Raw genomic sequence first — 27082 nt, forward strand, 5'->3', positions numbered from 1 at the left:
GTGTCTATTAATAATAAATTCTTTTCTTAAGCTAAAAAAAAAATGAATTGACTAGTTAAAGGAATTTAAATGAACCTTAGCCTTTCACAGCAGATCAGCTCCACCTTCTGGGAAGCCCAGATCTGGGACGAGACTGAATCCTTATTATACAATATTAATACCCTCAAGGTTCCTTGGACCAGTCCACGAATCTCGAGCCTCGGTCAGACAATAGCTTAAGTAGGCTCAGCAATCCTAGCCCCGATAATACATCACCTAGGTCCTATCCGATAGGGGCTTAATCACAAGGAACAACAACAGCCTGTAATTATTGGAATTGAGAGAGGACCTAGGACAAAGACGCCAGACAGAAAGGACGATACGAATGGAAAGAAAGGGAAAGGAGGAGACCCAACCTACGTTGTTCGTAGCCCGGCCAGAAACAGAGCGGAATTTCCCGGGAATCATGGCAGGAGTCAGTCCAGAATCTGTTAGATTTGCATTAGAAATGACGCTACAGCAGAGATTCAAAGAGACCAAAACCAGTCAGGTCCCAGGCAACCCGCTCAGGGGTTACCACGGAAACAACGATTTCCGGTCTGGTCCTCTTCCAAATCTGCGGTTGGTGGAGTCGGGGCCGGGCTGGACTCCTTGGTAGCTATGACAGCCACCACTTCCGGTCCGTGCCTCCTTAGGGCCACCTCCACTCGCCCCGCGTGAAACAAGTATCCCGGTGCGGGTGGCCACCTGCTCTCCCGCCGCGACTGCGGGAGGAGGAGGAAGAGGAGGAAGATATCACAGGGCCAACGCTCCCCGACTTGGGGCTCTTCCGGTGGCCGGAGGAAGGGAAGGAAACGCGCGGGACCCCGGCTTCCTCGCACCAGGCCGCCTTCGTGCCAGTCGCGGTTCCGCTTCCCCGGGGACCGGCCGCGCGGGGCCGCCGCGCCGACTGGCCGGGGCAGTGACCTCTTGGTGATCTGCGCTGACCACTTCTCTCCCGCCTGTTTTGACGTCTTTTCGGTGATTCAGAAGAACCTGCGATTCCCCCAGCGCCTGAGGCTGGTGTCGGGCGCCGTGTCCACCCAGCACCCTGTGTCTCCCCAGCACCTACGGGGTAACTAGAGGGGACCAAGCGGGCGACCCTGAAAAGGGAGGAGAGCCCCGGGCAGTCAGGTATTCCGAGGCCGCCCGCGCCCAGCCTCCTGTACAATCCCCTAGGCCAGGAAGAGGGCTGCAGCTTCACAGGTAAAGGGATTTGCAGGAGCCCACCGAGGGTCGTGGAGAGACCCTCAGACTGTGGGTAGGCGCCTCCATTTGGGAAAATCACCTCATCTCTAATGTTTCTGTAGTCTTATATGTAAAATTAAGAGTGTGCTTTGAAGGTGATAGCCAAGATTCTATTTCGCTTTAACACTTTGGAATTACAATTCATTCTACTTCTCCCTCAAAACCCACACAAGCCAACACTATGGTCCTTCAGATTGTAAAGGCGTCTTCACCTGGGCTCCAGAATTTTTATAGTTTTATTTGAGCAAATCTCAAGGAATGGGCTGCTCGATACTGTTTTTGCAAAACATTAAGACACAAACTTGAGGAAATGCCAATTATACATCCCAAAATGGTGGGGAAGGGGATTGCTGATAACCCCTTCCCACTCTTAAACTTCCCTTTGCCACTAGCTGCCTTTAAGTTAAATGATCCTACTAAGGTCAGTTTCACCCATCTTGCCTGCATCTGCCTTCTGCCTTTATCCTTATAAGTTATCTGGTCACTACCATCTTCTTCCCCACTTACCTTCTTAAAGACTTCCCAGCCTTCTTTGAGATAATGAAACTTCAGCCCTATCCCATTATGTAGATTTAATTATGATTCTTAATCGGATCTAAACGTTATTCTTTTCTACAAATGGGAAGAGTTCACCAAAACATGACTTGTGTGTCAGATGGGTACTAGACTTATGGGGTGATCATTTCATAAGTTTTATAAATGTTTAATCTCTATGTTGTATGCCTGAAACCAATTTAATATTGTATGTCAACTATAATTTAAATTTTTTTTTTACTTTAAAAATGTATTTTACATTTATTGTATATTTTTGTAATTTATTGTTCATATTTATTGTTGACAATATTACAGATGTCCCCCATTTTCCCGCTCTTTGCCCTCCTCTACCCAGCCCCTGCCCCACTCCAGGCCTTCATCACACTTTTGTCTGTGCCCTTGGGATATGCATGTATGTATATGTATAAGTTCTTTTTAACTGACATTTTGGCTTTGAATATACAGAAATATTTATAGAATTTGAGCTGAAGGAAACCTTAGTGTTCATAGTGACTAGTCCAAATTCACAGTTTAGGCACGAGGAAGTCATTCCAGGAGGCTAATAATTTCCTCAAAGGCCTGTAATATTTGCTCTAGGTCTGATTGCCAGACCAAAACTCTTTCTGCAATACCAACTTGCTTTCTGCATTGGAGTGGTTGCTTAAGATCCTTTCTTTAATTGCATCCTGCAAATATTAGGATAAAGAACAAAATTATTACCCCAGTAGACAAGTCCTTGGGTGCTTTTTGTCCCTCCCTACCACACCAGTTCTATCCAAGGCCACTGTCCTTGTTGCTCACTGTGTACCAGTTATGCTGATCTTTTCAGTTGTTTCATGTAATACCCTAGAATTATGCCCCTTTCATTCCCCACCATCATCAGTTAAGTCCTTTAATTTAAAAACCAACTCAAGCATCCTTCCCCTTTGATACCCTAACTTATATGGTTCCATTTTTTATGTATGTTATGTGCTTCAATAGCACATAGACTTCATTATATTCATCACAATAATGAAATAATTGTGTAGTTTGTTCCTCACATTAGAATGTACGCTCCATGAGAGCAGGGATCATATCTTATGGCCCGCGGGCCGGATCCGGCCCGTTCGGCTGTTCTATCCGGCCCGCGGAGCCAAAAGAGCAGAGGGTTCTCTTGCTCTCCCCTCCGCTCCTTCACCAGCAGCAGTGTTAACATGGCAACGTCGGGAAACACGGCTGCAGCTCCTTCTGAGTGGGCGGATTTATATCCGCCCATTCAGTAGAAGGAACAACCTCTCAATCTTCCAGAGGCTCCTTGTAATGCCCGCGGACGCATCCCCTGACATCACCCTGGGAATGCGTAGACACGTTATCCAGGTGATGTAGGGAGACACGCCCCTGGAGAGCACAGTATCAGAGCATTAGCTAAAAAGGAGACCAACAACACTGTTCCCACTGAAGTTGATGTTTTAAAGACCAAAAACCTTTCAACCCAGTCTACATTGCCATCTACATCTACGTCCCGGGCATAATTTGGAAGTTGCACTAAAGAAAATGTTTAATTTACTGTTTACACATTTTGTTCTTTTCTATTTGTTTTAGTTTTAAATTATTTTATTATATTTAAGTTTAATTTGAAAGGCTTTTGTACCTTTCCTTTGTTAGGCAATTTTATTTTGCCTTTGCCATCTTCAATATAAGGTATGTTATTGTGCTATGATTCCTCCATTTTTTAAAGTTTCAAATTACAATAATTAGTGTTTACATTCTTCTTGTTAAAATGTTTGAAATGAATAAAACTATTGAAATAAAAAAAAAAGACCATACCCTTTTATGTAATGATGTTTACTTTGAATTTATATTAGTTCACACAAACACTCCATCCATGCTTTTGTTCTGGCCCTCCGGTCCAGTTTAAGAACCCATTGTGGCCCTCGAGTCAAAAAGTTTGCCCACCCCTGACCTAGAACAATGTTTTGTAAATTTAAAGAATTCAATAAATATTTATGGAATGATTATGTGACTGTTAGAACAATTTTTGTAGTATAATAGAATTTTCAATTGTCTGCCAGTTACCCCTCTCACCACGCTATGTGCCACTCGAGACATTTGTCCTTACCTTGAACCATCTCTCCACCATCACTGTCTTTACCCAAGCATATTTATGTGCATCTATATTTAGATAAATATAAATATACTAGGGGCCCAGTGCATGAATTTGTGCATCTTGAAAGGAACTTTGGGAGTGAGGCTGCAGTGGGCACAGGGGCAGATCTCAGTCTATCCGCCGGCCCTGACCGGCTCCCTCCCCTCCGCCGCGGCCCCCAGTCTCCTGTCTGCTGGCAGCCCTGCTCCTGCTGCTGCTTTCACCAGCTGACAGCGTGGAGCAATTGGGGGCCGGCGCCAGTAGTGGGTGTGAGTGGGGCTGGCGCCATCAGTAGATGCAAGTGGCAGCTGCTGCCTGGATTGCCCCTCAGGAACAGGGAAGGTGGAGAAGCCCTTATGGGCTATCAGGGCTGGCCACTCGCACCAGCTGATGGTGCCAAGCAATTGGGACCAGCGCCAAGCGCCGGCAGCGGGTGCAAGTCGCAACTCCAGTGCCAGCTGCGGGTGCAAGCAGGGCTGGGGCCAGCAGTGGGTGTGAGTGGGGCCATTGCTGGCAGCGGATGAGAGAGGCGACTCCTGTTCCCAATTGCCTCTCAGGAGCAGGGAGATGTGGAGAAGCCCTGAGGGGCGATTGAGGACAGCAACCACTGCTCACACCCACTGACGGCGCCAAGCCAGTGCCAGGTGCTGGCACCGGGTGCGAGAGTTGGCTCCGGCGCCAGCAGCAGGTGTGAGCAGGGCTGGCGCTGGCAGCAGGTGAGATTGCCCGGCGGGACCATGGTGCATGGGAGCAAAGAATTTTCAGTAACCACCAGAGGCTCGCCCCAATGACAGGGACTGCTGCCCCGCCTTGGTCTGGCACCCCCGCTCAACTGCTCCACCATCCCACGGCGGCCAATGCCCGCCTTGTTCTGCACTCTGCCACCTGCTGCTGATGCCCGCCATGTTCTGCGCACACCCCCTGGTGCCATGTTCAACATCATAGTGACCAGTTGTTTGGTTGTTCTGCCATTTGGTCTATTTGCATATTAGGGTTTTATATAGAGAGATAGTAAGATAGATAAATATTAAACACTAGAGGCCCAGTGCACGAAATTCGTGCATGGGGCGGGGGGGGGGGGGAGGGTGTCCCTCAGCCCAGCCTGCACCCTCTCCAATCTGGGACCCCATGAGGGATGCCCGGCTGCCCGTTTAGGCCCACCAGGATCGGGCCTAAACGGGCAGCTGGACATCCCTCTCACAATCCAGGACTGCTGGCTCCCAACTGCTTGCCTGCCTGCCTTCCTGATCACCCCCTAACCACTCCCCTGCCAGCCTGATTGATGCCTAACTGCTCTCCTGCCAGCCTGCTTGCCCCTAACTGCCCTCCCCTGCAGGCCTGGTCACCCCTAACTGCCCTCCCCTGCTGGCCTGATCACCCACAACTGCCATCCCTTGCAGGCCTGGTCCCTCCCAACTGCCCTCCCCTGCTGGCCATCTTGTGGTGGCCATCTTGTGTCCACATGGGGGCAGCCATCTTTGACCACATGGGGGCAGCCATCTTGTGTGCTGGAGTGATGGTCAATCTGCATATTACTCTTTTATTAGATAGGATAGAGGCCTGGTGCATGGGTGGGGGCCAGCTGGTTTGCCCTGAAGGGTGTCCCGGATCAGGGTGGGGGTTCCCTTGGGGCGTGGGACGGCCTGGGTGAGGGGCCTGTGGTGGTTTGCAGGCTGGCCACACCCCCTGTCAACCCAAGCAGAGGCCCTGGTATCTGAGGTTTATTTATCTTCTACAATTGAAACTTTGTAGCTTGGAGCAGAGCCAAGCCTTCTGCTTGCTCCGTGGTGGCAGCCATTTCTGTTGGGATTTATGTATCTTCTATAATTGAAACTTTGTAGCGGAGGCCAAGGCAGGCCAGGGCTTCAGAAGCTTGGCTTCCTCCATCGCCGGGGGCAACCTTAGCCTCCTGCTCTCTCCAGCTCCATGGCTGCCGCCATTTTGGGGGGGATTTATTTACCTTCTATAATTGAAACTTTGTAGCCTGGAGTGGGCCAGCCAGGGTATGCGGAAAGCTTGGCTTCCTCCAACACCAGGGAAACCCAAGCCTCCGTCCTGCTCTCTCCGTGGCCACAGCCATCTTGGTTGGGTTAATTTGCATACTCGCTCCTGATTGGCTGGTGGGCGTGGCTGGTGGGTGTAGCAGAGTGATGGTTAATTTGCATATTACTCTTTTATTAAATAGGATGTGTCACACACTCTTACCATTTTTCTTCCCCATAATAATCAAAAATTGGGAGAAAAAGCCAGGTTAATGAAACAACCAAAGATTTTATAAAATAGCAAAGGCTAACTATTGAGATATCCATAGAAGAGATACCAAATCTATTTTTCATTTAAGTATATCCAGCCAACATTTCTAACAATCCATATTACATTAATATATTTGAAGAGGCAAAGAGGAGACTAGCATTTCCTCATTGCCCTACAGTGTTAACTTTGTCATAAATCAAGTTTCTATGTACACATAAGTCTGTTTCCAATATTTTTTTTAATCCTCACCTAAGGATATTTTTCCATTGATTATTTTAGAGAGTGGAGGGGAGGGAGAAGAGGGAGCAGGAAACAGATGTGAGAGGACTGGCATATTGTCCAGATTGGAGCCCTTGACGGGGAATCGAACTTGTGACCCTTTGGTCCATGGACCAATGCTCCAAACTGGCCAGGGCTGTTTCCACATTTTTAAATTCTGTTCTGTTTATCTGTTTGCCTGTCACAATGCCTTAAGTACTATAGCTTATAGTAAGAATGAATACGAGTTGATTAATTCTTACTTTGTTCATCTTCATGGATGTCTTGGCTATTTTGGGCCCTTTAATTTTCCATATATATTTGACAATTGGTTCATCAATTTCCACAAATTATCTATGGAAGTTTGATAGGAACTGCAATGAATTAAATCAATGTGGGGAGAAAGGGCATATTGACAATACTGTTTTTTCTAATCTATGGACAGTGTATCCCTCCATTTATTTGGGTTTTTACATTTCCCTTAAAACCATTTCATGGCATTCTACATAGAGGTTTGGTATACTGTTCATTAGATTTATTCTATTAGAATTTGCTATTTTAAATAGCATTTAAAACTTTCTTTTCTATAAATGTATACAGATAACTTGATTTTTTTTGTTGCCCTTCTATCCAAAAATCTTATTTTAATAATTTGAAGATTCTTTTGGATTTTCTACATGTATAAAAAATATCTCAAATAGTTTTTGCTGCCTGTGCTTTTATTTCTTTTTAAAAATTTACTGTTGAAAGTATTACAGATGTCCCCTTTGTTTGTTTGCTTTTTATGCTTTTCTTTCTTATTCTTCCTGTTGCCAGTAACAGTGTGTGGAACAGATGAGGTGATGGGTACTCCTCATTTCTATTTTCAGAGGGAAAGCCTTTAACATTTCACTATTTAATAAGATTTTTCTATAGTTTCTTTTACAGTTTTTTATAGTTCTTTACCATAAAAAAAAATGTTCTCTATTCCTAGTTGTTACTGCAAATTTCAATCGCAAATGATGTTGAATTTTATAAAGTGTTTTTTCTGAATCTATTAATGATCATATATTTTATTCTTGTGAACCCTGAAAAAAAACACCTATTAAGAAGAATTCCTGGTGGCTAACTGAGCTCAAATAAAAAATAAAATAAAATAGAGCCTAGCAGCCATTTCTGCACTGGGGTCTCATGCAAACTGCACTACCTGGGAACTTCTGCTCTAGATTGCCTGCCTCCACTGTTTCTGCCATCTGAGCCAGCCCTTTTAAAGGAGTTTATTTCAACCAATAAAACTGATGGCTTTCCCCATTCAATTGGGTCTGCACAACTCTGACCAATCAGAGTGACTCTATTCTGACCAATCAGGGACCAGGGATGGGAACTTCTATCTACTAGTATATAAGCCATCTTCCCTCTGGCTCCAAGAGTGGCTTAACAGGGAGACAAAAGATTGTATTTCCCAGGAGCAGACAGTCACAGAGCAGAATAGATCATGTGGCTATGTGAAGCTAGGCGGAGCAGAGTGGCCATCATGGAACTGCCTAGCTAAAGTCTGGCCTCAGGGCTGCCTCACAGCCTTTCTCTTTTTTTTTTCATTGCCATGCTGTTTCACTATGGAGCTGTTCCACAGCAGTGTTGTTTTCACAGCCATGTTGTATTACCTTGAGCTGTTTGTGCTAAATAAAGTTTCCTTCTTGACTACACCCCAAATGGGGGATTCCTGTTGGCATTTGAAATGGCACTAAAGACCAGGGGTTCACATTCTGTTAATGTGGTGAATTACATTGTCTGGTTTTGATATATACAATCAAATGTGCATGGCTGAAGTAAACCCAATTTGGTCAAGGTGTGTTATTATTTTTATACATTGCTTAATCTGATTTGCTAATATTTTATTTAGGATTTTTTCATCAGTGTTCATGAGTAAAATAGGTTTCAGTATCAAGATTATGCTGGCCAGTCGAAACCGGTTTGGCTCAGTGGATAGAGCGTCGGCCTGCGGACTGCAGGGTACCGGGTTCGATTCCAGTTAAGGGCATGTACCTTGGTTGCAGGCACATCCCCAGTGGGAGGTGTGCAGGAGGCAGTTGATCGATGTTTCTCTCTCATCGATGTTTCTAGCTCTCTATCCCTCTCCCTTCCTCTCTGTAAAATATCAATAAAATATATTTTAAAAAAAAGATTATGCTGGCCAATTTGGAGTTGTTCCCTCTTTTAACATCTCTGGAAAAATTTCTATAAATTGGCATCATATATTTACTATGATATATGTAGGATTAATAAATATAGTATTAATTTTTGGTAGAATTCACTGACAATAACACCTAATCCTGGAGTTTTCCTTGTGGAAAGATTTTTAATGATGGATCCAATTTCTTTAATAGTTATAGATTTATTCAGAGATTTCTGGTTTTTTCATATTTTGATAAATTTTCTTTGTCTAAAGATGTGTCAATTTAATATAAATTTTCAAATATATTGGCAAAATTGTTCATGATAATTTTTTATAGATCTGTACATCTATATTAATTTTTGCTTTTTTATTCTGTTTTTTCCTTGATCTGCTTCACCAGGTGTATAACCACTGTTATTAATATTTTTAAAGAATGAACTTTGCTTTGTTAGTCTTTTCTCTGGTATATTTTTCTTTTTCATTTATTTCGATTATTATTTCCTTCCCATTAGGTTTTTTCAGCTTTAATTTTTTAATTGATAAATTGTATTTATGTATTACTGAGCTAAATGATTAACAGGCGTTTTCACATCTGTTTTTTAATTAATCAAACTTGTTAAAAAGTGAAAACTTAAATACTAACATATTTTTACACTAGTAGCCCTGCACACGATTCTGTGCACCAGTAGCTCGCCAGTAGCTTGCTGCCACCTTCCAGTAGCTCTCCACCCGCTGCCCCACCCTCCTGTAGCTCCCCCCGCCCCTCTCATAGCTTGCTGCCCTGACCCCTCCTGTAGCCCTCCACTGCCTGCTTGTAGCTCGCTGCCCCACCCTCCTGCTCATCTGTGATCTGGTCATTACACAGACAGTTGTTCCGCTTCACGGCGTAATGACCATTTGCATATTACATCTTTATTATATAGGATATTCAGATGAGGCATTTCACACAAAGAATACCTTAAGGATAATTAACTTGCTTATATGAAGACAAGACATTGAATTACCAAATATTTTCTATTTTGCCCACTGCTTACATTTTTAAAAAAGATTTTCAGTATTTAAAAACTATTTTTAAGACTATTTTTTGGAATAGTTTTGTTTAGGTTCCTGGAAAAATTGAGGGGAAGGTAGGGAGACTTCCCATATACTCCCTGCATTCATATATGCACAACCTCTCCATTATCAACATCCCCCACCAGCGTGATACTTTGTTACAATTGATGAACCTACATGGACACAACACCACCCAAAGTCCATAGTTTACATTACAGTTCACCCTTAGTCCCTCTATTTTTTGAATCTTTATTTACTATTTTTTCTTAACTTCTTGAGAAGTTAAATGAGATCATTTTCAGAATTTTCATAATGAATGGCAGATGGTGCAGCTGTTTTAGGATCTTACTTCCCAGGTGAAGAATTCAGTAGAATGAGGTTGATAGAGAAAAACTGACTCTTGAAATGGGAACATGTTAGAAATATTTTGTGTAATACATTTTGCATGATTTCAATGATTCTAGTCTAAATTAATCAAGACTAAATAATTTTTCTATACTATTATGTGCATTTAAGACTATAAATTTCCTTCTAATCAGGTATTAACTGACTTCTACAAGTTTTAGATATAGAATTTTTTCATTATTTGTAGAAGATCTTCTATCTATCTTTATTTTTCAATGTCATCTTATCTTTTTCTCATGAGGTATTAAAAGTATATTTTACAAAATACAGGCATTTTGGAGTAACATTTTTGTTGTAGATTTCTAGATCCATTACATTGTGGCCAGAGAATATGCCACAGATGGACTTAATCTTTGAAATTTATGAAAGTTGTGTTAGGCCTAACATAGGTCTGCTTTCATAAATGTTCCATATGCACTTGAGGTGTGTATGTGTGTTCTGCATTTGGTACAATGCTCCATATGTTGGTCAATCATGTTGTTTAAATTTCCTATATCCTTATGGAATTTTTGTCTACTTATTGTATTAATTACTGAAAGAGGTATGTTCAAAATCTTCCGCTGTGATTTTGAACTTACATATGTAGTTTTAGAATTCTAACAGTTTTTGTTATATATTTTGAAGATATGTTATTAGTTATGTAACATTAATATAGTAATTCCAGGTTTTTTAGGTTAGTGTTGGCATAGTACATATTTTCACATCTTTTTACTTTCAATCTTTGTGTGTCCTTAAGGGTTTAGGCATTATTCTGTCTTGTGGTTGCCCCTTTGAAGGAAATGTATTGTTAGTCCTCTGGCTGCCCCTAAGTTTATCTCTGTGGTTTTCAGTCTTACTATAATGTGCACAGTTATGTTTCCTTTATTTTTATTCTGATAAAATTTTTATTTTTATAACATCTGAGAATTTTGGTAAAGTTTATTTGTTCAAATATTGCTTTTCTGCCATTTCTTTCTCTTTTTCTCTGGGACTAGAATTAAAATTATATATTAGACTTTTTCATCTTATCCACTATTTCTCTTATGATCCTTTCTATATTTTCCATCCTTTTGGCTCTCTTAGCCTCATGCTAAATATTTTCTTTTGACTCATGTTCCAGTTAATTAACACATTCCTAGAAATTCTGCTTCTTAACCTTTTAATATGAAGAAGTAATGAGATATATACACAAAGATTTATGCTTAAAGATTTCCATTAGTACATCAAAAGAATGGTAGAGTGCGAGAGCCCCTGTCCTCTTGCTCTGAAATTGCAACGTTAACCAACTAAACAATAAATCCTTGGTCAACACAGACACATGCCTGAGAGACCCACGCATTTGAACATTAAAGGTGGGCAACCAGGAATGAGCAGGGAGACAAGGAGGGAGAAAAATGCAGATGGCCTGCAGACACAGCCCTGCAGTCCTGAGCTCGTGGCTCAGCCTGCCAGGAGAGGGAAGAAAGATGCGGGTAGCAGGTGTTTCTTTTGGCTGGGAGAAACGAAGAGCTGGTGGGAGTGAGTGGGGGGAGCAGGGCAGGGGCCACCCAGCAAGGCAAGCAGCCAAGGGAGTGAATGGTATCTGAGTCAGCAGGCACCTGACAGAGCATGGGGTTCTGCCATGCGGCTCTCCAATGTTGGGCCAGCAGTGGTGTTTCAAACAAAGAAATGGAACCACAGAGCCCTGCCACAGCTTGGACTCCCAAAACTTGCTTCCCATTGCCTTTGGAGTTGGGTCCAGGAGCATATTATCTGGAAACCAAGAGCTATTGCAGTAGAACTGCTGTTTCTATCTGTGAATGATCCCTAGGATGGGTGCTTGGGGTAGAACCCCATGGAGGTCAGGGGTCGCCATTATAGTGAGAGCAAAACAAACCCCACCCCCAAGCAGTAAGGCTATACTGTCTTATGGAAGATGCAGAAATTCAAGACTAGGAGATCACAGAAATTAAAAAATCTTGCAATTCAGCACCATCTAATGGAAAATAGTAGAAAGAGCTCTTCAGAGATAAATGCATAGGCAAAGGAGGATAGCAAATACTATAAATAATCACAGTAACAAGGATGATCAGAAAGAAAATGAAAAATCTCCAGAAAGCAAGCTGGAACACAAGGAAATATGTGATATAAATGACAAAGATTTCAAGATTACAGTTCTGAAAATACTCAACAAGATGCGAGAAAATAGGCAATTCAATGCACTCAGAAAACAAATCAATGAACAAAATGAGTACTTTACCAAAGAGATTGAAATCTTAAAAAAGAACCAATCAGAAATCCTGGAAATGAAGCATGCAATTAAGGAGATTAAACATGAAATACTGAGATTGAAAACAGAGACAACCAGATGGAATAAGGAATTTGTGATATCAAATGTAGGAATCTAGAAATGACACAGAGGGAAGAAGAGAAAAACCTGAGCATAAAGAAAAATGAAAGAGCTCTACAAGAACTATCTGACTCCATCAAAAAAGCAAGGCTGTACCATCTTATGGAAGAGGCAGAAGGCCACACCTGCCTCTCCCATCTGCTTATCTGGCTGGCAGAGAAGGGAAAGAACTTGCATGTTGGTGCAGGAACAAGCTGGGTGGGATGACAGTGAAATCTAGAGTAAAAATCAAGCTAGACCAAGGTGTCCTGCAGGCTGTAAAATGCAGTTTAATCAGAGTGTCATTTTTTTCAGATAATTCTTTCAAATACCTGAAAGAGAGAAACTACCAGCCATGAATAATATATCCAGTAAAATTATCCTTTAAATTAGAATTATAGACATTCCATAAGAGGAGAGGGAGCATGGATTGGAGAGTCTATTCAAACAAATTGTGGATGAGAACTTCCCAAATCTATGGAAAGAACTAGATCCTTAAGTCCAAGAAGCAAATAGAACACCTAATTACCTCAATCCAAAGAGGCCCTCTCCAAGGCACTTTGTATTAAAACTGTCAAAAATTAAAGACAAAGAAAAAATTCTCAAAGCAACCAGGGAAAAGAAGGAAGTGACCTACAAAGGAAAACCCATCAGAATTTCACCTGACTTCTCAGCAGAAACTCTACAAGCCAGAAGACAGTGGAACCAAATATTCAAATATCTGAAAGAGAGAAATTACCAGCCACAAATAATATATCCAGCAAAATTATTTTTCAAATGTGAAGAAGAAATAAAGATGTCCCCAGGTATACTGAAGCTGAGGGATTTATCACCAGAAAACCTCCATTCAGGAAATACTCAAAGGAGTTATTCTACCTGAAACAAAGAACATAAGGTCACAACACTATGAGTAAGATCACCAACAAATTTACAGCAAAACAGGGATAATTTGTGACAACAAAAACATAAAAGGTGGAAGGGTAAAGTTTTGAACTGGCCAAGGAGGAGGATGAAGAGCAGATGCACTCAAGAGAAAAAAAAGCTAATATATATATATATATATATATATATATATATATATATATGCAAATTTATTTTTTATAAACCTATTGGTAACCATACACAAAATCCTCAAACCAAGACACATAGATTGAAAAAAAAAAAAAAAGAAAACAGAGGAAAGAAGTATGGAACACCACCAAACAAAAACAACAACAGAAACACAAAGGAAAAGAACTACCAGAAAACAAAAGATAAAAAGGCTATAGGAAATCCTCACACATCAATAATTACCCTAAGTGTAAATGGTCTGAATTCAACAATAAAGAGGCACAGAGTAGCAGAGTGGATGAAAAAACAAAACCCAACCATATGCTGCTTACAATAGACACATTTAAGTTGCAAAAACAAAAGTAGATTCAAAGTAAAAAGGTGGAAAATTATTCCCCTAGCAAATACTAGTAATATCCACAGAAAAGCAAATGTAGCCATACTTACATGTGAAAAAATAGATTTCAAGATAACAAAGATAATAAGAGACAAAAATGGACACTTTATAATGATAAAGGGAACACTGCATCAAGAAAACATAACACTTCTTAATAGTATATATGCACCCAACCAAGGAGCACCAAAATATATAAAACAGCTACTCACAGAATTAAAGGTAGGACAGATAAAAAAAAAAAAAAGTCATAGTTGGGTACCTTACTACTTCATTGACAGCTCTAGACAGATCAAACAAACAGAAAATCAAGAAAGAAATAGCAGCCTTAAATAAGCACTAGACAAAATGGATATAATTGACATTTACAGAACTTTTCATCCTAGAACTTCAGATTATACATTCTTCTCCACTGCACATGAAACACTGTCTCAAGGACAGACCACATGTTGGGTCAAAAAACTAGTCTCAATAAATTCAAAGAGATTGAAATTATACCAAGCTTATTCTCTGACCACAATGCCTTGAAATTAGAAATCAACTGCAGCACATTAAAATTACAACTAAAATGCAGAAAAATAATCATTCAGAACAGCCTGGAATCTGGCTAAATAGAAACCCTACAACTAGAGAATTAAAGAAAAAAGCAAGACTGGTAGGAGGGGCAGAGGTACAGAATGGGCTGGTCCAACAACCATGTGTGGCATTGTTGTTGTTGTTGTTGTTTTTATTTCTTTTGTTATTTATTTATTTATTTATTTATTTATTTATTTATTTATTTTTAATAAATCTTTATTCAGATTATTACAATTGTTTCTCCTTTTTCCCCCCATAGCTCCCCTCCACCCGGTTCCCACCCCACCTCCTGCCCTTACCTCCCCCCCACTGTCCTCATCCATAGGTGTATGATTTTTGTCCAGTCTCTTCCTGAACCCCCCCATACCCCTTTCCCCCTGAGAATTATCAGTCCACTCCCTTTCTATGCCCCTGATTCTATTTTATTCACCAGATTATTCTGTTCCTCAGGTTTTTAATTCACTTGATTTTTAGGTTCACTTGTTGATAGATATGTATTTGTTGTTCATAATTTTTATCTTTACTTTTTTCTTCTTTCTCTTCTTTAAGAATACCTTTCAGCATTTCATATAATACTGGTTTGGTGGTGATGAACTCCTTCAGCTTTTTCTTATCTGTGAAGCTCTTTATCTGCCCTTCAATTCTGAATGATAGCTTTGCTGGGTAGAGTAATCTTGGTTGTAGGTTCTTGCTATTCATCACATTGAAAATTTCTTGCCACTCCCGTCTGGCCTGCATAGTTTCTGTTGAGAAATCAGCTGACAATCGTATGGATGCTCCCTTGTAGGTAACTAACTGTTATTCTCTTGCTGCTTTTAATATTCTCTCTTTGTCTTTTGCTCTTGGCATTTTAATTATGATGTGTCTTGGTGTGGTCCTCTTTGGATTCCTTTTGTTTGGGGTTCTGTGTGCTTCCTGGACTTGTAAGTCTATTTCTTTCACCAGGTGGGGGAAGTTTTTGGTCATTATTTCTTCAAATATGTTTTCAGTATCTTGCTCTCTCTCTTCTTCTGGCACCCCCATAATTCTGATGTTGGTACGCTTGAAGTTGTCCCAGAGGCTTTTTACACTATCTTCAACTTTTTGAATTCTTTTTGCTTTTTGCTTTTTAGGTTGAGTGTTTCTTGCTTCTTTGTATTTCAATTCTTTGACTTGATTCTTGTGTTCCTTAGTCTGTTGTTGGGTCTCTGTATAATATTTTTTATTTTAGTCAGTGTATGTTTAATTTCTAGTTGGTCCTTTTTCATATTTTCAAGGGTCTCGTTATATTTATTGGCCTTTTCTAGGATACTCTTGAAAAGCCTTATAACCGTGGTTTTGAATTCTATATCCAGTCGTTTGTTTTCCTCCATTTCTTTCATTTCTGATCTGTTTCTTTGATGCCGCATTTTCACTACTTCCCTGAGTTGGTAGGGTAGATTTGTGTGCTAGGTTTCCTATATGGCCCCGTGGGTCGGCCTCCCCAGTTAACCTGAGGTGGACACTCTTGGTGCACCCCTTTGTGGACTGTGTGTACAGCCTTGTTGTCATTAAGTCTTGATTGTTGTTGGTATCACTGGGAGGAATTGACCTCCAGGCCAGTTGGCTATAAGGATCAGCTGTGTCTATGCTGGGAGAAGTTCGGTGCTGGAGACAGCCTTATCGGATTAGACTTGCCAAATTGCAATAGCCTCTGTGCTCACCTTGGATGGGGTGGAGTCTCAGGGCGGAGCAGACAGTCTTGGCTTTCAGTCAGCCTTGCCCTTGCGCGCATGTGCGCCTTCAGACCTCTGACTTCCCCGGCTCCCGAGTCTCCGCCCGAGAGTCCAGATTCTCCCCACAAGAGCATGGGTCCCCAGGGGCTCGCCTGGAACTGGGGTTCAGTGCAGTCAGAACTGGGGCTCAGTGCAGTCAGGAGCTTCTGACTCCCTTCCACTAGGGAAAGCCTGTGGCAACCTCCGCAGCCTTTGTGCGCACTGGCATGTGCGGGCCTCCAGACCTCTGCCTTCCCTGGCTCCTGAGTCTCCGCCCGAGAGTCCAGATTCCCCCCATAAGAGCATGGGTCCCCAGGGGCTCACCTGGAACTGGGGTTCAGTGTGGTCAGGGGCTTCCTTCCCCCTTCCTCCAGAGAAAGTCAGCCAGGCTCTCAGCCGCCCTTCCTCTCTGCACGCACAAAGACCCTTTGCCGTACCTCCAATTCTCTATGAGCTTTTCTCTTTCCTTCTAGTTGTAGAATTTTCACTCAGCCAGCTTTCCTGTGGTTCTGGATGGTGTCCGTTCTTTCTTTTAGTTGTAATTTTGAAATTGTTGTGCGAGGCAGCAGTTTAGGTGCTTACCTATGCCGCCATCTTGGTTTCTCCTCTGTTGTTGTTGTTTTTAATCAGGAGGGATATCTACTAGGTGCATCGGTTAATAATGCGCAGATTTTGTAATCAAAGAAAACACGATAATTTCAAGAGAAACATCAAAAGGGCTTTGTTCAAAGTAATGTCCATCGCTAGCTACACATTTTCCCCATCTTTCAGGTAATTTGTGGATCCAGTCCCAATAGAACTTTTCTTGTTTTGAGGCAAACCATTCAGAGACCAAATTTTCCACTTCTTCATACGTTTTGAAGTGCTGCTCAGAAAGTGTGTGTGCCATTGTTCAGAACAAGTGGTAATCTGAAGGAGCAAGGTCTGGTGAATAGAGTGGGTCGGTTAATACTTCCCAGGCAAGATATTTTAACTTGTCTTTAACTGTTTTTGAAGTGTGTGATGGTGCGTTATTATGAAGCAAAATTACTTTCCTATGTATTCTGGAACATTCTAGTCGTTTCACGATCAAGGCATGGTTCAAATTGATTATTTGTTTTTGGTAGCAATCAGTATTAACAGTTTCACCTGGTTTTAGAAGCTCATAATACACCACACCTTCAGGATCCCACCAAATGCAGAGCATTGTCTTCTTTCTGAAGAGATTTGGCCTTGCAGTGGATGTTAATGGTTGACTTGGATCAATCCATGATTTTGTGCATTTGGGATTCTCAGAATAAATCCACTTTTCATTGCCAGTCACAATTCAATGCAAAAAAAGACTTTCTTTTGTGCCGTTGAAGCAACGTTTTACGGATGACTTTTCGGTTTTCCATTTGTCTTTTGTTCAGTTGATGTGGTACCCATTTTCCTTCCTTTAAAATCTTTCTCATTGCTTGTAAATGATCGGAAATTGTTTGCTGAGCAACGTTTAATCTTTCTGCAAATTGTTTTTGAGTTTGACATGCATCTTCATCCAATAATGCTTGTAATTGTTGATCTTCAAACTTTTTCGGTTGACCTGGACGTTCTTTGTCTTTCACATCAAAATCATCACTTTTAAAGCATTTAAACCAGTGTTCACAAGTATCTTGAGATGGAGCATGTTCACCATAAGCTTTCTGAAGTATTCAGCAGCATTTTTCTTCAAAATAAAGTAATAAATTAAAACTTCCTGCAAATGCTCTTTTTTTTTGGCACGAAATCCAACATTTTTAAGCGTAAAAATATCTATGATGTTAACACCTTCAGCAAATTTGACATATGAAGTTTTGAAGCTTGTTGTCAATACAACAAAATAGCATAGATATCAAATCGCATATATATATCAACATATGTGTAACTCCATGTATCGAAAAAATCCACATTGTTAACCGGTACACCCAGTATGCTGCAGAGGCCTTCTATGAGGAGCAAGGGATCCCAACCCCACTCCAGACTCCAATGCTGTGGAGATAAGCCCCTATGACTTCAGGCTATATTACCCAAAGCAATAAACAGATTTAATGCAACCCTTTTCAAAATCCCAATGTCATTTTTTAAAGAAATACGATGAGAAATCTTTCAGATTTGTATGGAACCACAAAAGACCCTGAATAGTCAAAGGAATCCTGAGGAAAAAAAGAACAAAGCTGAAGGTATCATGCTACCTGACTTCAAATTATACAACAGAGCTACAGTAATCAAAACAGTATGATATTGGCAGAGAAACAAACACAGAGACCAATGGAACAGAATAGAGAGCCCAACTATAAAACCACAGATAATTTTCAACAAAAGAGCCAGAAATACACAATGGAGTAAAGGCAGTCTCCTCAATAAATTGTGCTGGGAAAAACAGAAAGCCACATGCAAACAAATGAAACTGGATTACAGTTTGTCCCCCTGTACAAAAATTAATTAAAAATAGATCAAAGACCTAAATATAAGACCCGAAACTATAAGTTACATCAAAGAAAATATAGTTACCAAACTTATGGACCTAGGTCATAGAGAACATTTTAAGAACTTGAATCCAAAGGCAAGGGAAATAAAGACAAAAATAAATGAGTAAGACTATATCAAACTAAAAAGCTCTTGCACAGCAAAAGAAACTGACAACAAAACAAAGAAACAGTCAACCAGATGAGAGATGATATTTGCAAACATTAGCTTTGGCAAAGGTTTAATTTCCAAAATGTATAAAAAAAAACTCATAAAACTCAACACCAAACAAACAACCCAATAAAAAAGTGGGCAGAGGACCTGAAAATACACCTCTCCCAAGAATACATACAAACAGCCATTTATATATGAAAAAATGTTCAAACTCACTGGCAATTAGGGAAATGCAAATCAAAACTCCAATGAGATACCACCTCACACCAGTTAGAGTGGCCATTATCAACAAGATAAGCAATAACAAATGTTAGAGAAGTTGTGGAAAAAAGGGAATAACTCAACCACTGGTGGTGGGAATGTAGAGTGGTACAACCACTATGGAAAGCAGTCTGGTGAATCTTCAAAAAATTGAGAATAGAGCCACCATATGACCCTGTAATTCTTCTAATGCGTATATACCCCAAAATCTCAAAATAATGTATTTTGAAAGATATATGCACCCCTATGTTAATTGCAGACATGGAAACAACCAAAGTGTCCTGTGATAGAGAACTGGATAAAGATGTGGTACATATACTAGTACACAATGGAATACTACTCAGCCATAAGAAAGTATGAAATACTATGATTTGCAACAACATGGATAGATCTTTAGAATATTATGCTAAGTGAAATAAGTTGGTCAGAAAAAGCTAAGAACCATATGATTTCACTCATGTGTGGGATATAAAACTGAAACTCATGAACACAAACAGCAGCATGGTGGTTGCCAGAGGGAAGGGGTAGAGGGAGAAAGGGGTCTTAATATATGGTGACAAGAGAAGATTTTATTTTGGGTGGTGAGTACATCATGCAATATACAGATCTTGTAACATAGAAACCCACATCTGAAACCTATATGTTCATGTTGACCAATGTCACCCAATGAATTTAATAAAAGATTTCCAATATTTTAATAAATTTCAGTATATCTGTACAATAAAGTGTTTGTAGCCATAAAATCATGATGTAGGATATTTAGTAACATTAAAACATGATATATTAAAGGAGAAACTAGATTATAAAATACATGAGTCCAAGTTATTTCAATGCATAGAAAATATACCAAAGTATAATGTTGTTAGCTGTGCATGATGAGATTATGACTGATTTGGGGGTGGTTTTTTTTTGTTTTGTTTTTCTTGTTTGTTTGTTTGTTTTTTTTTTTTTTTTTTGCTTCTCTGTATAGTGTAAATTTTCTTAGTGATTTTATTTAGGCAACAAAAATTATTGTTTAAAATCTGATTAAATTACTAAAACTCCTTTGTATTGGGCATACATCTGTTCTGTAAAGATAGATATACATATTCTAGACTTTAAAATGCTTGGCTTAGATGTATATGTAGCCAGTGGGTATTAGTCATAATTTTATAAACACAAATAAAGATAAGATAAATTTTTAAGTCTTTAATAATATCAGATGTATTCATGGTACAAAGGGACTCTACAAAAGTTTCTTCACAGTTTTTTGTGTTGTTTTTTTTAACTTGGGTATTAATAGCCTTCATTACAACAACTAAAGATGTCCGATAAAATATTTTTTCAGTGGTCTGAAGACAGTTGCTACTACCAGGACCATGGGTAATGTTGCCAAGCACTATAATTTTGTTTTAATTTTTCTATCACTTCTTATTTTTCTTCTCTCAGGCCCTCTTATATTTTTTAGATGTATTTTCTTAGCCTCTTCCACATAATCTCTAGGTACTTAGTCTTATGTTACTTTCTATGCTTCCAAATCCTCCTACTCCCTATCACTTCCACCACAAATCAAAATTTCGATTTCACATTGTAAATTTTCTCAGGAAAGTGTAAAAACACTATAGCCAAACTTATTATCTTATTATGTATTTCTCTGTAAGGTATAAAGGACCGATGATTGGGTTTTCTAAAATAGTGCTACAGCTCTGATATCTAATAATTTAATATTAGTAGCATTACCATAGTCAGCTGTTTTTTTATTGTATAAAGTATTACATATAGTAGTACATATATCTCCTTCCCCACCCCATTGACCTTCCCCCGGCTTCCCTACCCCTGTCGCATGCCCCCATCACACCCCCCCAGTGTCTTGTGTCCATTGGTTGTGATTATATGCATGCATACAAGTCCTTTGGTTGATCTCTTTCCCCCGCTCCCCAACACTCCCCAGCCTTCCCGCTGTAATTTCACAGTCTGTTCAGTGCTTTATTGCCTCTGTATCTATCTTTTTGTTCATCAGGTTATAATGTTCTTTATTTTCCAGAAATGGGTGAGATCATGTGGTATTTTTCTTTCATTGCCTGGCTTATTTCACTTAACATAATGCTCTCCAGGTCCATCCACGCAGCTGCAAATGGTAAGAATTCCTTTTTTTATGGTAGCATAGTATTCCATTGTGTAGATGTACCATAGTTTTCTAATCCACTCATCTGCTGATGGGCATTTAGGCTGTTTCCAAATCTTAGCTATGGTGAATTGTGCTGCTATGAACATAGGTGTGTATATATCCTTTCTGATTGGTGTTTCTACTTTCTTGGGATATATTCCTAGAAGTGGGATTACTGGGTCAAATGGGAGTTCCATTTTTAGTTTTTTGAGGAAACTCCATACTGTTCTCCACAGTGGCTGCACCAGTCTGCATTCCCACCAGCAGTGCACGAGGGTTCCTTTTTCTCCGCATCTTCTCGAGCACTTATCGTTTGTTGATTTGTTGATGATTGCCATTCTGACAGGTGTGAGATAGTACCTAATTGTCGTTTTGATTTGCATCTCTTGGATAATTAGTGACTTTGAGCATGTTTTCATATATCTCTTGGCCTTCCTTCTGTCTTCTTTCGAAAAGATTCTATTTAGTTCCTTTGCCAATTTTTTAATTGGATCATTTATCTTCCTTCTATTAAGTTGTATAAGTTCCCTGTAGATGTTAGAGATTAAACCTTTATCAGTGATAACATTTGCAAATATGTTCTCCCATACAGTGGGCTTTCTTGTTGTTTTGTTGATGGTTTCTTTTGCTGTACAAAAGCTTTTTATTTTGATGTAGTCCCATTTGTTTATTTTCTCTTTAGTTTCCATTGCCCTAGGAGCGGTATTGGTGAAGAAATTGCTTCGGCATATGTCTGAGATTTCCCTGCCTGTGGATTCCTCTAGTATTTTTATGGTTTCCCATTGTATGTTTAAGTCCTTGATCCATTTTGAGTTTATTTTTGTGTATGGTGTAAGTTGGTGGTCTAGTTTCATTTTTTTGCATGTATCTGTCCAATTTTCCCAACACCATTTGTTGAAGAGACTGTCTTGACTCCATTGTATGTTCATGCCTCCTTTGTCAAATATTAATTGAGCATAGTGGTTTGGGTCGATATCTGGGTTCTCTATTCTATTCCATTGGTCTATATGTCTGTTCTTGTGCCAGTACCAGGCTGTTTTGAGAACAGTGGCTTTGTAATACAGCTTGTAATCTGGTATTGAGATCCCACCTACTTTGTTCTTCTTTCTGAGGATTGCTATGGCTATTCGGGGTCTTTTTTAATTCCAGATGAATTTTTGGAGAGTTCTTTCTAGGTCTGTAAAATATGCCATTGGTATTTTAATGGGGAGTGCATTGAATCTATAGATTGCTTTGGGTAGTATGGACATTTTAATGATGTTGATTCTACCAATCCATGAACATGGTATGTTCTTCCATCTGTTTATGTCTTCCTCTATCTCTTTTTTTCAGTGTCCTGTAGTTTTCCGCATATAGGTCTTTTACCTCCTTAGTTAAGTTTATTCGTAAGTATCTTAATTTTTTTGGTGTGATGGTAAATGGGATTGCTTTTTTAGTCTCTCTTTCTGTAAGTTCACTGTTGGTGTATAGAAATTTCATAAATTTCTTGGCGTTCATTTTGTATCCTGCTACATTGCCAAATTCATTTATTAAGTCTATTAGTTTTTTGATGGAGTCTTTTGGGTTTTTTTATGTACAATATCATGTCATCTGCAAATAAGGACAGCTTTATTTCTTCTTTTCCAATTTGGATGCCTTTTATTTCTTCTTCTTGTCTAATTGCAATGGCTAATACTTCCAGTACTATGTTGAACAGGAGTGGAGAGTGGGCATCCCTATCTTGTTCCTGTTCTTAGGGGAAATGGTTTTAGTTTTTGCCCATTGAGCATGATGTTGGCTGTGGGTTTATCATATATGGCCTTTATTATGTTGAGGTATGATCCTTCTATTCCCACCTTGTTGAAAGTTTTTATCAAGAAAGGGTGTTTGATTTTGTCAAATGCTTTTTCTGCATCAATTGATAGGACTGTGTGATTTTTATCTCTCCATTTGTTTATGTGATGTATCACATTTATTGATTTGCAGATATTGTACCATCCTTGCATCCCTGGGATAAATCCTACTTGATCATGGTGTATAATCTTTCTGATGTACTGCTGGATTTGATTTGCTAGAATTTTGTTGAGGATTTTGTCATCTATGTTCATGAGGGATATTGGCCTGTAATTCTCTTTAATTGTGTTGTCTTTATCTGGTTTTGGTATTAGGGTGATGCTGGCTTCATAGAAGGAGTTTGGAAGTGTTCCTTCCTCTTGAATTTTTTGGAATAGTCTGAGGAGGATAGGTTTTAGTTCTTCCTTGAATGTTTTCTAAAACTCCCCTGTGAAGCCGTCTGGCCCCAGGTTTTTGTTTGCCGGAAGCTTTTTGATGACTGCTTCAATTTCTTCCATAGTTATAGGCCTATTGAGATGTTTAGATTCTTCTTGATTGAGTTTTGGAAGATTGTATTTTTCTAGGAATGTGTCCATTTCCTCCAGGTTGTTCAGTTTGTTGGAATAGAGTTGTTCATAGTATTTTTTAACAATCCTTTGTATTTTGGTGGGGTCTGTTGTTATTTCTCTTCTTTCATTTCTGAGTTTGTTTATTTGGGTCCTCTCCCTTTGCTTCTTGGTGAGCCTGGCTAGAGGTTCATCAATCTTGTTTATCCTTTCAAAGAACCAGCTCTTGGTTTTGTTGATCTTTTGTATTGTTTTTTTGGTCTCTATGATGTTTATCTCCGCTATGATCTTTATTATTTCTTTCCTTCTGCTTATACTGGGCTTTTCTTGTTGCTCTCTTTCTAACTCTTTGAGTTGTAGGGTTAGGTAATCTATTACCATTGTTTCTTGTTTTTTGCAGTAGGCTTATAGAGCTATGAACTTCCCTCTCAAGACTGCTTTCGCTGTGTCCCACAGATTTTGGACTGTTGTGTTTTCATTGTTATTTGTTGCCATGATGTTTTTTATTTCTTCTTTGATCTCTCTGATAACCCAGTCATTGTTTAAGAGCATGCTATTTAGTATCCATGTGTTTGATTTTTTGGATTGTTTTTATTGTAATTGATTTCCAGTTTTATGCCACTGTGATCTGAGAAGATGCTTGATATGATTTCTATCTTCTTGAATTTGAAGAGACTTTGCCTGTGACCCAATATATGGTCTATCTTTGAAAATGACCCATGTGCACTTGAGAAGAATGTATATTTTGTGGCTTTGGGGTGAAATGTTCTGAAGATGTCAATTAAATCCATCTGGTTTAGTGAGTCATTTAGGATTGATGTTTCTTTGCTCTTTTTTTGTTTAGAGGATTTATCCAATGGTGATAGTGGGGTATTAAAGTCTCCTACTATGATTGCAATGCTGTCAGTCACTCCCTTGATATCCTCCAGGAGATTTTTTATGTATTTGGGTGCTCCTGTATTGGGTGCATATATGTTTACCAGAGTTATTTCTTCTTGTTGGATTGCTCCCTTTAGTATTATGAAGTGGCCTTCCTTATCTATTTTTATGTCTTTCACTTTCAGATCTAATTCATCAGATATAAGTATTGCTATCCCAGCTTTTTTTTCATTTCCATTCTCCTGAAAAACCGTTTTCCATCCCTTCACCCTCAGTCTGTGTGTGTCTTTTTTTCTGAGGTGCATTTCTTGTAGACAGCAGATATATGGGTCATGTTTTCTTATCCAATCCATTACCCTATGTCTTTTGATTGGGGAATTTAATCCACTTACATTTAAAGTTAGTATTGGTAGGTACTTGTTTGTCACCATTTTTATTCTTTACCCCTGTGTTCCTTCTTCGCTTCCTATTTCTTTTTTTACAGCAGACCCTTTAGCATTTCTTACATTGATGGTTTGGTGGTAATAAACTCCCTTAATCCTTTTTTTGTGTAAAGCTCCTGATTTCACCTTCAATTTTGATTGATAGCCTTGCTGGGTACAGTATTCTTGGATTCAGACCCTTCCTTTGCATGACTTTGTATATTTCATTCCATTCCCTTCTGGCCTGATGATTTTCTGTTGAGAAATCAGTCGCTAGTCTAATGGGGGATGCTTTGTAGATAACTTTCTGTCTCTCTCTTGCTGATTTTAAGATTCTTACTTTGTCATTGGTGTTTGCTAATTTAATTATAATGTGCCTTGGCGTCGGTCTTTTGGGGTTCATTTTGCTTGGGACTCTGTGAGCTTCTTGGATTTGTGTGGGTTTTTTTCTTCCTTATATCAGGGAAGTTTTCTGTCACTATTTCTTCAAACATGTTTCTATTCCTTATTCAGTTTCCTCTCCTTCTGGCACCCTATTATGTGGATGTTGTTTTTTTCGTGTTGTCCCAAAGTTCCCTTAGGCCAGTGGTCAGCAAACTCATTAGTTAACAGAGCCAAATATCAACAGTACAATGATTGAAATTTCTTTTGAGAGCCAAAATTTTTAAACTTAAACTTCTTCTAACGCCACTTCTTCAAAATAGACTCTCCCAGGCCGTGGTATTTTGTGGAATGGCCAAACTCAAGGCGCCAAAGAGCCACATGTGGCTTGCAAGCCGCAGTTCACCAACCACTGCCTTAGGCTCTCCTCCTGCTTTTTAATTTTTTTTCTAGAAGCTGCTCTACTTGGGTATTTTTTCCTACTTTGACTTCTAGCTCACTGATGCGGTCCTCTGCTTCTTTTAGTCTACACTTGATGCTTTCTATTGAGTTTCTACAGCAGCGATGTCATTTTTCATTTCTTCTTGGTTCTTCTTCATTTCCTCTCGGTTCTTACACATATTGTTGAATTTGTCTTCCATTCTTTTCATCCACCTTATGACCATTTCTCTGAATTCTTTCTCTGACAGGTTGCTTGCCTCCATTTTGTTTACTTCCTTTTCTGGTGATGCCTGCTTTTCTTTCATACGCACGCTGTTTCTTTGTCTCCTCATGATCTTTCTTCTCCAGGTATCTGGCTATGTGGTTCTCTCTCTCCTTATCCCAGGCGAAATTTGACCTTTCTGTGAGGGAGTGTAGAGCTCCTCTGAATCCGCGTGCTTGAGCCACTTGGGGACCAGTGTTCTCGGGTTCGCAGCTGTTCAGTGGGTGTCATAGTTGTAGATTCCCTGGGCTTTTCAGGCTTCTGATAACATCCACTTTCCCCTTCAAGATGGCACAGTCTCCGCATCTGAGCTGGTCGCTCTGGTAGGTAACCCAGCAGCAGTGGGGGCTGCCCGGTCAGGGAAGCCCCGTCCAACAGTCCCCCACAGTCTCCTGGAGTATAGCTCTCCCTCAACTCACTAACAAACACTCCCCGTGTGACCACGCACTCTCCCTTTGTTTTCTCACTCACACACTATCTTGCAGTCTGCCTTCCCATCAGCAGCCATCTTCTTCTCCCATAGTCAGCTGTTGATTTAGAAAAAATAATGGTTGCAAGCAAAGAAATTAACAGTTTATAGATTTCTGCTTGACCAGAATGTTTAGCAATTTATAGTTTAGTAATGGTAAAGAACAGTATGGAAGAGTCCTTAAAAACTTGGACTATGGATCCAGTTTGCCTGAGTTCAAATTCCAGCCATCCTGATGTGATCTTGAAAAGTATTATCTATGCTCTTTTACTACTTGAAACTTTTGGAAAGATAGAACTATATAAGTTTACCTTTAATATAATTCTCCTATGATTTACATTTTTAGATTGCATTTGAAAATAAAGTTGTACAAACACAGTACATGTTGATAATCTATTAAATGATGTCACTTCAGCACCTACTCACTGTGAAGAAGGCTCAGTACATAAAAGCAAACAGATTTCTCTGAAAAGGGACTTAACGTAGTGTGGGTATGTTTTGACTCTTCAATTGATTGATCAGTTGAATTGATCTTTTGTATATGGAAGATATGTGAAAAGCAAAGTCAAACTCATAGATAATTGTGTTTATTCTCTTTCCAGTATTCAGGCCAAAGTGAAAGTGTTTAGGAAACTTCTGTGTAATGCATCTAGTTAG

The 27082-nt window shown here is 39.7% G+C and overlaps 2 protein-coding genes across 10 annotated transcripts in view; one reads left to right on the top strand and one right to left on the bottom strand.

Annotated features, from left to right (window-relative positions):
• LRRC49 (leucine rich repeat containing 49) overlaps window positions 1–747 on the bottom strand; it is a 253934-nt gene extending 253187 nt beyond the window's left edge. For 3 of the 9 annotated variants that reach the window (XM_080663549.1, XM_080663544.1, XM_080663548.1), the window contains exon 1: window positions 400–580. In XM_080663549.1, the coding sequence (XP_080519675.1) occupies window positions 400–447 (48 nt within the window). In that variant the 5' untranslated portion in view covers window positions 448–580. Of the gene's footprint in view, window positions 1–399 lie in introns of all 9 variants that reach the window. The other 6 variants (XM_080663538.1, XM_080663543.1, XM_080663542.1 and 3 more) reach the window with 6 other exon arrangements.
• Window positions 700–27082, top strand: THAP10 (THAP domain containing 10; the record flags this gene model as incomplete). The annotated part of the gene is made up of 3 exons (XM_080654518.1): window positions 700–1093; window positions 26805–26907; window positions 27028–27082. Coding segments are annotated over 3 exons (552 nt in total), but the record flags the coding sequence as incomplete, so codon positions are not given.

The sequence above is a fragment of the Plecotus auritus genome (assembly GCF_963455305.1).
Source record: "Plecotus auritus genome assembly, chromosome: 1".
Classification (NCBI taxonomy): domain Eukaryota; kingdom Metazoa; phylum Chordata; class Mammalia; order Chiroptera; family Vespertilionidae; genus Plecotus; species Plecotus auritus.